At 39.7% G+C, this 13,789-nt stretch overlaps 1 protein-coding gene across 1 annotated transcript; it reads left to right on the top strand.

Annotated features, from left to right (window-relative positions):
- Positions 1 to 7,713: 7,713 nt before the first annotated feature.
- LOC6537768 (elongation of very long chain fatty acids protein AAEL008004) lies at positions 7,714 to 12,021 on the top strand. Its single transcript, XM_002098273.3, has 4 exons — positions 7,714 to 7,783; positions 9,935 to 10,115; positions 10,181 to 10,746; positions 11,099 to 12,021. The coding sequence occupies exons 2-4, from the start codon at positions 10,055 to 10,057 to the stop codon at positions 11,363 to 11,365; spliced, it is 894 nt and encodes a 297-aa protein (XP_002098309.1). The 5' UTR covers positions 7,714 to 7,783; positions 9,935 to 10,054; the 3' UTR covers positions 11,366 to 12,021.
- Positions 12,022 to 13,789: the final 1,768 nt, after the last annotated feature.

The raw sequence follows: 13,789 nt of genomic DNA, 5'->3' as shown, positions 1-13,789 counted from the left end.
CTACAACTGCAACTACTACTACCAAATACTACTACCAAATACCAGATGCCAGATAGCGTCCGACTTCGGTAACTGAACGATCGGCGAAGCCCAACGAAAAGTGCCATAGAACAACGGAAGTTTCGTTCAGTTGGCGCCGCAGTGCATGCAATTTTTTCTACATCTGTGTTGGCCACAAACCCCCTTTACTTGCATGTGTGTGCGTATGTGTATTTGTGTGTGCTTGGCCCACTGAGTGGCGTTCGAGTTGTTTCGATATTTAGCATGTTCCGTTTGGCATTCAACATTGAATGCCGATGATTATGTTGCCGGTGAGTTGAGACACCGGGTGAATTCAACTTTTTATAGGTCAATGCACTGCGATGTGGCTGAACTCTTTGCTGTTTGCAAATGGAAATTTGTCTGGCTGCAATGTTTACTCTTTAGTTAATTATGAACTTAATTAAAAAAATTGAAATATTAGATAATTGGGCAATGCATTTTATGCATATCAACTGGATTATAGTTTAATTATATTTAATTGTTTTATTTTTGTTCTTTAATTGTTATATGGAGACTAATTCGCAGCAGTTTTAGCAGTAAAACTTATTTTCCAGAACTTTCTAATTTGCAATGTCACCTAAAAACACAACGTTTCTTATATAAATATTTGTTTGTACACAATAAAAAAATGAACATTTATTAAGGTATTTTAATAACAATTGATATTAATCTTTAGCTTAAAAGACTTTTAAAATATGACAAAAAAAACTATATTTTTAGATGGGTGTTAATGTGATTTCTTTGTTAAAACAATTTTCTTTTACATAAAATAGTATTTTCTTAAATATACCCCTAGCAATTGCAATGCCAAACTTTACAGTAACAACTTAATTATAAATATGATCGAAGCGTGTTAATAGTTGATTTTATTAATCCGTTTAAATGCAAAGTAAGCCATAAAACTGAGTACTAAATTATTATTGCCTATAATTGCTAAAACCTTTGCGCGTCTCATATTAATAAACGGATTTATTAACCTGCCAATGAGACCCCTTTTTACCATAAACTATTCCGGTTGGAGCATAGGGAATCCCAGCTCCCTTTTCACCTCATAGCTGCTCTGAAGTATAAACATCTCTATGGTTTGTAATTCGCATAATTTTATTTACATTTTCTAAGGAGTCAAACGAGTTGTCCACCAGCGAAGCACGTACAATTAAAACAAGTTTTTAATGGCATCTTTAATGTGCAAGTGCCTTACTTTGTGTCAAACTAAACTAAAGGCTTGAGCTATGCTGGTTCCTGGACTTCCGGCTTGTCTTCCAATGACCTCAGCTGGCGAAGTTTATTTGTAATTCCCATTCATGCTTACAAGCCGTATAACCTGTTCTCGGCTAATCGGCCCTGGAGGTGTTGATTCGTGGATTGTTTGCTGATATGCTAAATAAATTTTTGGGCGATTAGAACGATGCCAAGAATCCAGAAGATTTCGAATTTCGGAGTGGTAAACGTGTCAAGGTGGCCATTCGCAGATGGCCTCAGATCCATAATCAATCCGCAGATACATGAGACGTGTGGAAATCCATCGAGATCGAAGGCAAAAGGCACTGGGTTATGTTGGTCGTTAAGTTGTGTAAATTATCGGACGTGCAGCGAAGCCTTCGCTTATATTACCCGTAATTATGCCATTTAGTTCCATACAGAACCATTTGCGTTTTGCGACAAATTAACGCCGTGCGCATTGAGTGCCTAGTAAATGGTTCTTTGAAGTTCAGCCCGGCCAGTTCGACCTTTGGCGTTGATGATTTTGGCCATGTTTGGGGCCGCTGTATTCGAATCTTAATCCAAAGCCGGCAAGGATGACGTTTGCCACTACCACCATCACTACTATCACCACTACCAACACGGCTAACGGTTGAATGCGGATTGGCCACGCTCGAGTCTGCGGCTCCTAAACGTGGATGGATGAGCTTGGTAACACAGCCCCATGGTATTTCACGGCCTAGGTCTAGGTTAATCGGAAGTTAAAGAAGTCAGAGAAGTCAAAGAAGTCTGAAAAGTCAAAGAAGGCAACGCCGCCAGCCAAGCGGACCAAGATTTCGATGATAAATGTATGCTTTGATAGCTCCAGTTTTGTTGCGATTTTGTGCGGCGTTTTTTTGCAAATTTCCGTTCCATCAATTTATATTTTAGATTTCTCATCTTTTTTGCCATTGGCGAAACAGCTTTGACTTTGTCATAATCAATATGTTTTGAATGTGTTCATCATAATGGCAAAAGCTAAATGTTTGCCGCTTATTATACGCCTGATTAATGGCCATGGTGTTGACAAAAATGCGACATTTCAGCCGGAAAGTTGTCACATGTTAATAAGCTTATTATTAAACTTGCGTTATTATTATTATAATTATTTCAGTAGCAGCTTACAATTATGACTTATAGTAATACAAAACATAATTTAAGTTCTAACATTCATGGTGCAAGCTGCTATATATTTTTCAAATTATTAAGTAACATATATGGATTTAATATAATATTTGCTTTATCGGTTAGCCAATTGATTACCGAGCACATTCCAGTCGCACAACAAAAGCCGCAGAATGAGCAAGCAGAAAATTTCATTAGCTGGTGCATGTATATAATAATTAACAATCATAAATTAATTAGCACTGGATAGAATAAGGTGTGGGTGCTAACACGGCGCACAATGGCCGCATTTTGGAGCATTTTGTAGCATTTTAGAACGATTGTACCTAAAGTTCGCTGATTGACTCTTGACCGCCGGCGTTTCTTAATTGATAACGGAATCATATTCGATATTCGAAAGGCTGGCCGTGGGTCAGCCCCCTGATTATCGGGGCTGTAAGCAGCAATTACCAATTAATCGCTTACAGACACTTAGCCAGTTTATTCATTAACGTCACAACAGTTTTTCGAACGGAGTTTCAGTTGCGCAATGGCTGCCATTCGATTGCTAAATGTTTCATGTCAACTTTTCGTCTGCGCTGCTTTATCTGCAGATCTAACCATATATAGTACTTAGTCTTAATGGCGTTGCAATTTGGTGCAGAAAAAAAAGCGAGCATGCCCTTGAGACGGCCCCAAAAACAGCGGCAAGTCTTTAATTTAAACATATTTATATCACATGTGCAGATGTTTTCGTGCATTCGGCATTTCAAGCTCAATATACACGGCCTGCACTTGCGCGGCTAAGACTTTTGCCGAGCACACACCACTTTTGGCCCTAATTGAATGGGTAAATCCAGAAGATGCCTGCTCAGTTTCAGTTGGGTTATGATGGCCAAAGAGAATTGCTGGCCGAATCGGTGGAGCCGAGAAGATGACACGTTCGATGGTCACGATCGCTGATAGAAATGATCAGGTGCGCAGAAGGGAAATATTTAAATGGGATTTTAACAAAAAAGTAATAGTAATAGTAACAGTAAAGTAATATTTATAAAAAGGTTTAGCTAAAGAATATCTTAAGCATTTTACATTGAATATTCCCATTGACTCATAAACTGAAATGTATACATACACACAAAAATGTATCAAATAACTTTTTGGTTTATTAAGCAAGTGGTTTAGCTTACAGAAGATTTAGAACCAGAAAAACCCCCTCTCAGTGAACCTCTGAACATGGCCAACTAAGATTAGAGGTCGAGTGCCGCTAAGGCTGCTAATCAATTGGCCAAACCTGTGCTCAGTTACAACCGAGCAAATCCAGTAAACGTTTTCAAAAGAAGATGCTCCCAGTTCCATGCCCGAAATATCTGAAGCCAAAAATACATAAACTCAACCGAGTGGGGCTTGAGGTTTATGTTCTGGTTTATGAGCCAAGACGACTGACTGGCCAGTGATAAAGTGGCCAAGTTCTTGGCAACGCACATGTCGCCGACTTGAACTTGAAATCCGTGCGATACATAACTTTGAATATAATCAAGAGCGGGTTAAGCCAAGAATAGATCCCTCGTCACTCAATTAGCAATTAAAAGTTCACTTTGAACTTGACACAGTTGTTGAGCGCAAAATCTAAAAAAAAATAAATAAAATTCAAGAAAACACAAATACCCAAAGACGGCAAATTGCCTCAGTTACGTTTCGAAAGCTGGCAAAAAATAAAACAGAAGAAAAATATCAAGACTAGAATTTATAATTAAGCATTTAAATGAAAACCGCTTTGCGCGTTCGAATCTATCAAGCTTCTTAGGCATTTTCAGCCTCTCCGTCGTCATCAACTGATCGAACTGATCGATCAGGAAACGGAAGTGCGATTTCTTTTTCTCCACATATTAATCTTTTTGTTTTTCTCTCGATTTATATGAATTTATCGCTCGAAACGAGTTCTGCCCAAGGGCAAGCCATCGGTAGTTGCTAGTTGGTGGTAGTTGTTGCCCAGCTGCGACTCCAAAAATTCGATTGATTGGAGATCAGATCGGATCGGAGAACGAGAGTTCGCAAAGCTATATCTATTGGTCACTTTGTAGATTGGTGCTACGGCATTTCCGCGCTACGGAAACGAGTTCGATTTGCGCAATTCACTCGGTAAGTGGATGAGTTTTATGGCCATAGAGCATCGACCCGGTTACAATCGCATCCCAATCAGTCGCGACCTGTCATGTAATCCGCTAATCGCTAATTGGACCTGCTCAGTTTCCCTTTGTTCTCTTCTAATAATAGGCCTACTTCGAGGTGAACTTGAGTTTACTTTAGAATTTTAGTTAACTCACGTGTTCACTTGTTATTTACATTTGTAAGCTAATTGGGAAATTGCAGTGATATTTAATATTACACTTTATGAATATGTTTTAGGTTGGAAATATATCTTAATATGAAATACATTTGTTCACATTTAAGGATAAGGTTTTGAAAGTTCTTAGGTTACACATAAAGGTTATATCTATTAGGCTATAAAAAAAAAACATCCAACTAAACTTTTATTTTTGACATTAATGATGTTAAAATTATTCAAGATCAAGATCAATAGTAGTCTACTATCTCTTTGGCGGCATAGCGATTTCTGTGGGATTCCCTGAAAAATCCATTCATCATCGGTTAAAACTTGTCACATTTAATAATGGAATTATGATAATTAAAATCAATTAAAAAATTGTTGTAATAATTTTTATAATCATATTTAATACATTATTTTTTGCTTTTTATCCTTGAGAGCCTTATTGAGTATTAAATAAAAGAGTATTTTACAGTTGACTCTATGAGTTTTAGCCAAGTTAATGTCTTAACTTTTGTTGATATAAGCCAATATTTTTAAGCCAGACTGGCAACGCATCAAAAACGTTAAGCTTTTTAAGTACGGCTTTGGAAACTTGAACACCAGATGGCGCCAGCAGCGTGTGAAAAAGCCAAGTTCGGAAATTGAAGTCGGCAAACCGCAAGCAACTTTAATGCGGCCAATTAAACATTTAAGAGCCTCATTTGCCATTGCTGTTAACAATCTTACGACTAAAAAGTGTTGTAGGCAGGAAAATAAAATTAGTTTTATTGAAGTAACTTTGCTTATCGACGGAAATTAATAATGAAACTGTTTGACGCCCTTGAAAGCAGAAAAATCACCAGTTATCATAATTACTTAATAATGTTTTGTCCCATCGCCAATTAAGAATTCTACAAGCAAAGAAGATTTTGCACATTTGATTGTTACCCTTGCGACGCGATTTTGTCTACGCAATTCGGCGCGAATATACAAACAAATTCAATAATAATTGTTTAACGGTTTGTTGGCCAGTTTGGCTGTTGGCTAAATGTAAATGTTTGCGGAAGATATTTGCATAACTGGCAGTAACCCCTGAGATACATACACATATATATATACATATGTATGTATGGTATATATATATCGAGTTCGATCGCATGAATCGTCTGCAGCGGCGGCGATAATAAACCAACGTCTTTTGCATACGATTATGATCTGCTTTATGGCTTATTGGCTGTTGGCCAAACAAAAGACGCATGCAAATGACTACCGAAACACCGGAAGAATCTGTCGCAGGCTGCGGCGCACACGGCGTATGATTGATTCCTGGCCACCAAAGGGATTCACCCAATCACTTGATCACTAGATCACCCATACGCCCGGTCGACATTCACCCACATCTTATGCAGTCCACTCGGATTCGAACTCGAACTGGTTGGCATAAGTTAAACGCTAAACGGCAAGTTCAAGTTCAATTCGCCGGTGACACAGTTAACATTTCGGTGACCCCAGCCTCAGCCTCCCAATTCGTTTTCGTTTCATTCGATGTCTGACATCGAAGTCTTCGAAGTCTTGGCCAAAATAGTTGCTATTCGGTTGGATCGGTTTCATTAACTTGACCCGGAAGTGGGCCATAATCAATGCGCTGCGATCATTGTGGGTCATTAGAATCGGAGCCCTAGGCCCCAAGAATTTGTATGTAAATTGCCGGGTAAATGCGTCGTTTCCTTGAATAAACTGAACAAACACATTTAACCAAATACTTCTGGCTGTAAATCAGCCCATTTATTGCCGATAGTAGTAATGTTTTAGGCTTGTTGTAAACAGTTCTCAAATTGCTTGAAAAACTTGCTTGACTATGGAATTTCGCTGAGTCGCCAAAGAAAAAGGTCAACGAAATTATAAACCACCTACGCAATTTCAGTTCAGTTCAGTTGGGTTAGGTTCTAAAGTTCACAATGGTGATAAAGCGTGAATAAGTATTTCAACTGGGTCAAGGTTCCGAAAGCGAATTTGGTTGAAGATATAAAAACGGGAGAATTACCAGAAACTGAAAACAAAATAGAATGAACATTTCATTCTGAGGCGATTTGCGACTATTTCTAGGGTTTGTTTTCATATTCTGGCTAATGAAGAAACCGCCCAAGGGAATTGATAAATAACTGAGCGAATAATGACTGAATAGTATTTAAGAAGCTATTAATTGAGAGAAAATGAAAGTATCATTAGGGTACGTGTACGTATATAAAGAATATATTCTCACTTGATAGAATTCTAGTTTCTGTTTGCTATAAGCAAACTCATATTCAGAGATCTGCACTCGTATTTGCTATAAAACATTTCTAAAATGTTTTAAAAAACATTTTATTCTGCAAATGTTTAAATGAATTTTCTGTTTATTATGTCTTGCTATTCAAATGATCTGCAAGCACACGCAAAGCCATAAATTCGCGATTCTCTAAGTTCCACCGCAATCGCTTTGACCAAATCGATCAAAGTGACAACTATTGAAGAATATTTTATGATTCTTTTAATTGTACAAAAGGCCGCAGAGCCAAATAAAAAAACGAATTAAAAGCCAAGCGAATTTGGCCAACAACAGCAACAAAAAGCCGGCAACACGCACACAACACCAACATTGTCATCGCAATTATCATAGAAAAACGAGACCATACAATCGTTCGATACATTTGCGCATATGCCAAATAGCATATAGCATATACCATATAGCATATAGCGCATGGGATCCACGAGGCACAAAAGAACATCTTAAAGATATAGCTAAAGTCAAAGATTAGGAAGAGCAAGATGCCAAATAGTCGAGACAAAAGTTCGGCTAAACAAAAACTAAAGCTGAATCTAAAACCCCAAGCTGAAGATGAACTGAAAACAGATACAGATACATATACAAAAACAGATACAGATAGAGATACAGATAGAGATACAAAAACAAATCGGAAGGCAGAGACGAAGAAACAGCAGTGCCAAATCGAACCTTTAGTCAAAATTTGTATACATAGCGCCGTACAACTCGGCGGAGCAGTTCAGTGCGCGTACAAGTCTCGTGGGTAGCGGATGCCAGCAAAGGTCTCTCCACAGTAAACACTATAATATATAGTACCATACTAAAGTATACTATACCACGCCACATAGTGCCTCATATCAGCCTCATTTGAGCAAGACTAAAGATGGAACAAGACTAAAAAACAGTTGTCACGGTGTTAACATTAAGTTGTCGTCGCTCAAAAATTAAGTGCACGGCAATCGAAGAGATTGCAACAGGTGCCCAACAACAAACCGCTTCATCTGTGTGTGCCAGTGTGTGTGTAGTTATATATCTGAGTGATCAATCAGATCAGATCGTTCGAGGAGAGGACTTATAGAACTTGTGGCTTAGATCCGTTTGTAGAGGTCCCCGAAAGTGAAGTTACATAGCTATTCAATCCTCAGAACAGCTGAACAGGATATGATTTTCAAGTTTAGGCATTTCAATAGTTAAGGTTTATGTCCTAAAACATAAATAAGGAACACAAAACTTAAAAGGCTGGAAAAGAGGAGAAAGAATCTAGTTCTATTTAGATGCACCCTAATTTTGCTTAGAAGATAGATAGATAGAGATATTTCATATTTTGTATCTTTCACTTCAATGCCTAATATAAAAGTCTGGCTCAGAACAGCTAACCATTTAGCATGGAACAAGTGCCATATAAGGAGTGCAGAGATCTCCACCTGTCGAGCTCATTAAACCTGTGCGACACATATTCGATTTTGGCAAAAGAAAACCGCCTTCGACCATATTGGGCAATAGGTGACACAATTTTCTATTTGCTCGCTCTAGGCGCTTCCAAGGTTTCCCAGATCTTCGGACATTTACCAAATGACTAACCAAGTGGAAATGCCAACAAATTTGCTGGCGATGATCAGCCAGACACGACGGCGTCCAAATGATGCGACATCATATGGCTTAGATCATAATTCCCACCCATTCCAGACGACCAAAAAAAAATAAAAACGCATGACAAGGTCGTGGCTCAGACTGAAAATTGATAAACTGGATTTTCTTGGCTAGCATTTGGCCAGTATTTCTGCGGCCAACAAAAGTGTTTAGCACCTTTTGGCTTATGACTGCTATTTGTCGCAACCCCCCACCTCAAAATTTTCTGGCCCCATTCTGCGCTAACTGTTGCAGGTAATATTCAAACGGAGTTTATAACACCTGAAGTGCAGGAAATGACCGGAAAGCTGAAGCCAAACCTGTTGATGGCTGGATAGCCAACTGGAGTGTTGGCCAACTTGCCCTTCAAAATGTATCTCGATATCGCCGTTTCAGTCGTTTATTATTTCAATTTGTTCCTCACTTCGCAGACCAAGAAGCCGATCAGAATAGCCTCGAAAACGACGAAAGAAATCATAATGCTATTCGATTATTTTGTGGTCTTAATCGGCCTTAGCCAAGTTTAAGTGTGAGTCGGCTTGAAGTCAAGTCAACGAACGTGATGCTTGGAATTTAGCATAGGTGCTTGATAACTTGATGGTTTTCTAATGCCCAAGTTCTGGGCGATGATTAATCACTGGGTGTACGATAGTACTTCACTCTGTCCCACTTCGAAGCAAACGACTTCTGTAGAAGATCCCCGAGATCCGTAAGAGTGGCAAGCCCCATCTCAAAACCAAACAAACTGCACACAACACATCGCAACACAAACATAATTTAGCTGGGTGTGCGAGTGGGTTTTATGCGTTCCACACGTGAGGCACCAAGTCACTGAGGCACTGCCCAATTTACTTGGGTCTTGGTTGTTGGGTGTTGGGTCGTGAGGCAACCATGGGCTCCATATGGAGTTGAAGTTTTGAGGTGGCCACCAATTTGTTGCGGGCTGTTGTGCGCTGCGGTTGTTTAATTCATAATAATGAATATAATTTACTGTTACTGTTACATGATAATTTCACGGCATTTCACCGTCACCGTCACACATTTGCTATTTGCTATTCTCCTTCGCCTTTGTTTGATTATTATTTTAATTTTATTTAGATCTCTGAGCTCGGCAACAGCAACAGCAACGGCAACGGCATCAGCAATGTCAAAAGCTGAAACTGAAGCTGAAGCTGAAACTGAAGCCGAGTCTATAGCTTTGGCTCTAGTTGCTCGAGAATCGCATTAACATAACTTAACTACAAAAACTCGAAAATATCTTTCGCTCATCCAGACTCCCTTCCGATCTTTCCCATTCCGTTTAGATTTCGCAAAACTCGTTCGTTGCGACGCAGGCTAAGCAGATTTTTGAATTTCACATCGAAACGATCGGCGCTATATAATCGTATTTGTGGGAACAAGAGTCCAACGAGGAGCACTTCAAAATGGCAGCCGTCAACGCAACGCAGGTGGACTATTGGAACTTTCTGTTCACCGATCTGGCGGGTAAGTTTTGTACTGGGAGGGAACTACCTTTGTCGCATTTAGATGCTAATCGAATACCCACGCAGATCCCCGCACCAATGACTGGTTCCTGATCAAGTCGCCACTGCCCCTGCTGGGCATCCTGGCCTTCTACCTCTTCTTCGTGCTGTCCTGGGGACCCAAGTTCATGAAGGATCGCAAGCCCTTCAAGCTGGAACGCACCCTGCTCGTCTACAACTTCTTCCAGGTGGCCCTCAGCGTATGGATGGTCTACGAGGGCGTCGTCATCTGGCAGTACTACAGCTGGCGCTGCCAGCCGGTGGACTGGTCCCGCACCCCCAAGGCCTATCGTGAGGCCCGCGTCGTCTATGTCTACTATCTGGCCAAGATCACCGAGCTGCTGGACACCATCTTCTTTGTGCTGCGCAAGAACGACCGCCAGGTGACCTTCCTGCACGTCTACCATCACACTGTAATGCCCATGATCAGTTGGGGCACCAGCAAGTACTATCCCGGCGGACATGGCACCTTCATCGGCTGGATCAACTCCTTCGTGCACATCATCATGTACTCCTACTACTTCCTCTCCGCCTTCGGACCCCAGATGCAGAAGTACCTCTGGTGGAAGAAGTACATCACCAACCTGCAGATGGTAAGAGCGCTTTATATGCCATCCGTAGATGTGCATAGTATTTCAATTTCAAGTTTTAGGGGTTAGAAAAGGTTTATTGCTAATGACTCAATCTGCGAACTGCATAGGAAAGCAGCAAATATTTAAATGTATTTTTGTTTATTTTAGAGCTGCACTTAGAAGTGATAAATAGTTTCATTTTGTTGTGAGATTTAAGAACTCTGCCAGGCTTTGCATTCTTAAAGCTGTGATAAGTGAGAGAGCTTAGTATCTAATAGAGTATAACTAAAAGATAGGCACACTCAGATATAGATACAACTTCATGCTTCTTCATAGACAGCTCTAAGTGATTTCCTGACCATTATCCTTGCAGATCCAGTTCTGCTGCGCCTTCATCCACCAGACCCAGCTGCTGTACACGGACTGTGGGTATCCCAGGTGGTCGGTGTGCTTCACGCTGCCCAACGCGGTGTTCTTCTACTTCCTGTTCAACGACTTCTACCAGAAGTCCTACAAGAAGAAGCAGGCAGCCGCCAAGGAGAAGGCTCTGATGGCGGACAACAACAACGATGGATGTGCCAAGGACCTGAACAAGGCCATTGAGCTGCAGCAGCAAAAGCAGAAGCAGAAGGCCTTGTAAGAGGCAGGAGCACCAACACCCACCGCCACCGCCACCGCCACCCACCCACACACCACCACCCACAACACACACACCCCTTCAATACTCGTACAAAAAAAAAAGGAAAAAGAGCGGGTAGAAAAAACCCACTGAGAGCCACCCATGTTCTATGTGCAACCTTGTTGACTAATTTCTTAAGTAATCCGCCGCCAAAAAGACGTAAAGCACGCAAAAAAATGAGCAAAAATGAGCAAAAATAAGAAAATCAGAAACGAGACGAATAGATATTTGAGCAAATGAGGTTTTCGAGACACAGATACACATATTAAGTAAATGTAAATGTAAACTTAAATGTAAATGTTCAAACAGTTGAAATTGCTTTTTGCCGCCATCGTCATCATCGCTCGCTGCGTTTGAAGTTCGCCATCGTTTCTGGCGAACCCAAATGAAAGAAGTCGTATGTTTTTCGGCCAACTGAAAACTGAAACTAAAACTGAAACTGAAGTTAAGTTAAGTAAACAGGCAGAAGAAGCGTTAGTTGTGTAAATAAGTGTAGGTACGCATGCGAATGTGTTTTCTTTAGATTTTATATACGTGTGGTATGTAAAGTAGGCATTAAACAAGTGAAAAACTAGCTAATAACGAAACCATAAATACAAACACAATTTACAAATAAATCTAGAATTTTTTCTACAAAAATATCGTAAAACACAATGAGTGCTATTCTTTTTCTTATGAATGGGAAATGGGCAGAAGTGGTAGGAATATAACGCTAAAATAAAGACTGTTTTGTGCTGGTAACAAACATAAATAACTATGTCTATCCATACTTTTTCGATTTTCAAAAAAAAAAATTTGACAAGTTTTAGAATTTTTGAAAAGGGCTACCATCATCAAAATTTGCTAAAAATGGCAAAAAATTAGCATTTCAATGTATGTACATGGATCGATAGGGAATTTTGTTACGAATTCAACGATGCATGGCATTCCACTTTTGGACAACTATTTTTACTGCTATCGAAAAAAAGGATTATTTTTTATCAAGAAATCGAAAAAAAAAATTTTTTTTTAATCTAAATTTTTAATCGGCGTTTTTGCCATAACTTGGCCAAAAATTGCCGCACAGCTAAAATAAAGACTGTTTTGTGCTGGTAATAAACATAACTAACAATGTCTATCCCTACTTTTTCGGTTTCCGAAAAAAAAAAATTTTACAGATTTTTGCAGTGGTTCAAATGATCTTGTTTGCAATACATTATTTAATATGCAACTAATGTATTTTCATTGCTTAAATCGAAGCTATGTTTTATTTTTAACTGAATTTCATTTAATTTAAATTATAAATTAATTAACAAAGTTGTCCTTGAAAGCATTGCATATGCAGCCATTTCCTGTAATGACTTGTGTTCATTCAACTTTTATTTATAGATTCAAACCACTTAAATGGTAGTTGTCTTTTGGACAACATTGGGGTATCTCCCAAAGAGCAGTCACACCCATTGGCATCCGAATCTAACCATTCATGATCTCAGTAAGCCTTCGATAAATCACTCGCGGAAACCTTTGCTCAAGGAGCCAACTTGAATCGAATCACCAGCTGATTTATAACCAAGAACCTATTCATTCTGCAGCGGAAGCCAAGATGATTTAAATGTGAATGGGCGTGGCTGGTACAACAGGTCTATGGGGTGATGCTATAATGCTGTGATGATGCTGAGATGGACACGATCGGTTCATGAATTTTTACGAGACTCTGGAAAGACGATGACCACTTGGCCACTCATTAGAGCTCATTTCGCAGGCACCTTGAACAGCGGCGACGGCGGCGGAGATAAGATATTGATAAATTCCACAGCCTTTTATTGATCAATCAGTCAAAACAGAAAACGGAACAGAACGGAACTGAAGCGGAAGTGAAAACGCATCTTCGAGTGGGGTTGCGGCCATCCGATGTGCGGATACAGTATTCAATAAAGCCGGTTTGGACACTTGACCTTGATCTTGACCACAAACATGTGAAAACAAAGCGCAGCTCTGAGCCAAAAACTCGGTTTTCATCTGGCCCCAAACCGGAGCTAAGCGTATGCCAATACTTTATGATCCAGTTTTATGGTCTGATCAGCATAGATTCTATCCAGTCATACGATTCACGCTGTAGAAGATCTCCGGCGTTATTTATATTTATATACCATTAAACCGGAAAAATTTCCATAATCGCAATACACGGCATACTTTTAGGCCGTTTCTGTTTTGAAGCCAACGGAGTTTGACCTATGCAAATTTCGCAAAAACGAGGCTCATTTAAGAAAACACGCCTACCAACTAGATACATATCAAACTCTTCTCCAGGCCCTTGAACTTTGACTCCAATGTGTAGAAACAACAAGAGTTTCATACGCTAAATCTGCATAAATAAAGGTGCTTCATGTGATGCTGGACGTGTGT

The sequence above is a fragment of the Drosophila yakuba genome, chromosome 3R, assembly GCF_016746365.2.
Source record: "Drosophila yakuba strain Tai18E2 chromosome 3R, Prin_Dyak_Tai18E2_2.1, whole genome shotgun sequence".
Classification (NCBI taxonomy): Eukaryota; Metazoa; Arthropoda; class Insecta; order Diptera; family Drosophilidae; genus Drosophila; species Drosophila yakuba.
The sequence above is the reverse complement of the archived record's forward strand: the minus strand, read 5'-3'. Positions and strand labels throughout refer to the sequence as shown.

Bases quoted from the DNA above. Each gene is read 5' to 3' on its own strand.
- LOC6537768 (XM_002098273.3), top strand. From the start codon at position 10,055: ATGGCAGCCGTCAACGCAACGCAGGTGGACTATTGGAACTTTCTGTTC. The intron at 10,116-10,180 runs GTAAGTTTTGTA...ATACCCACGCAG, and splicing joins TCTGTTCACCGATCTGGCGG to ATCCCCGCACCAATGACTGG. The intron at 10,747-11,098 runs GTAAGAGCGCTT...TTATCCTTGCAG, and splicing joins ACATCACCAACCTGCAGATG to ATCCAGTTCTGCTGCGCCTT.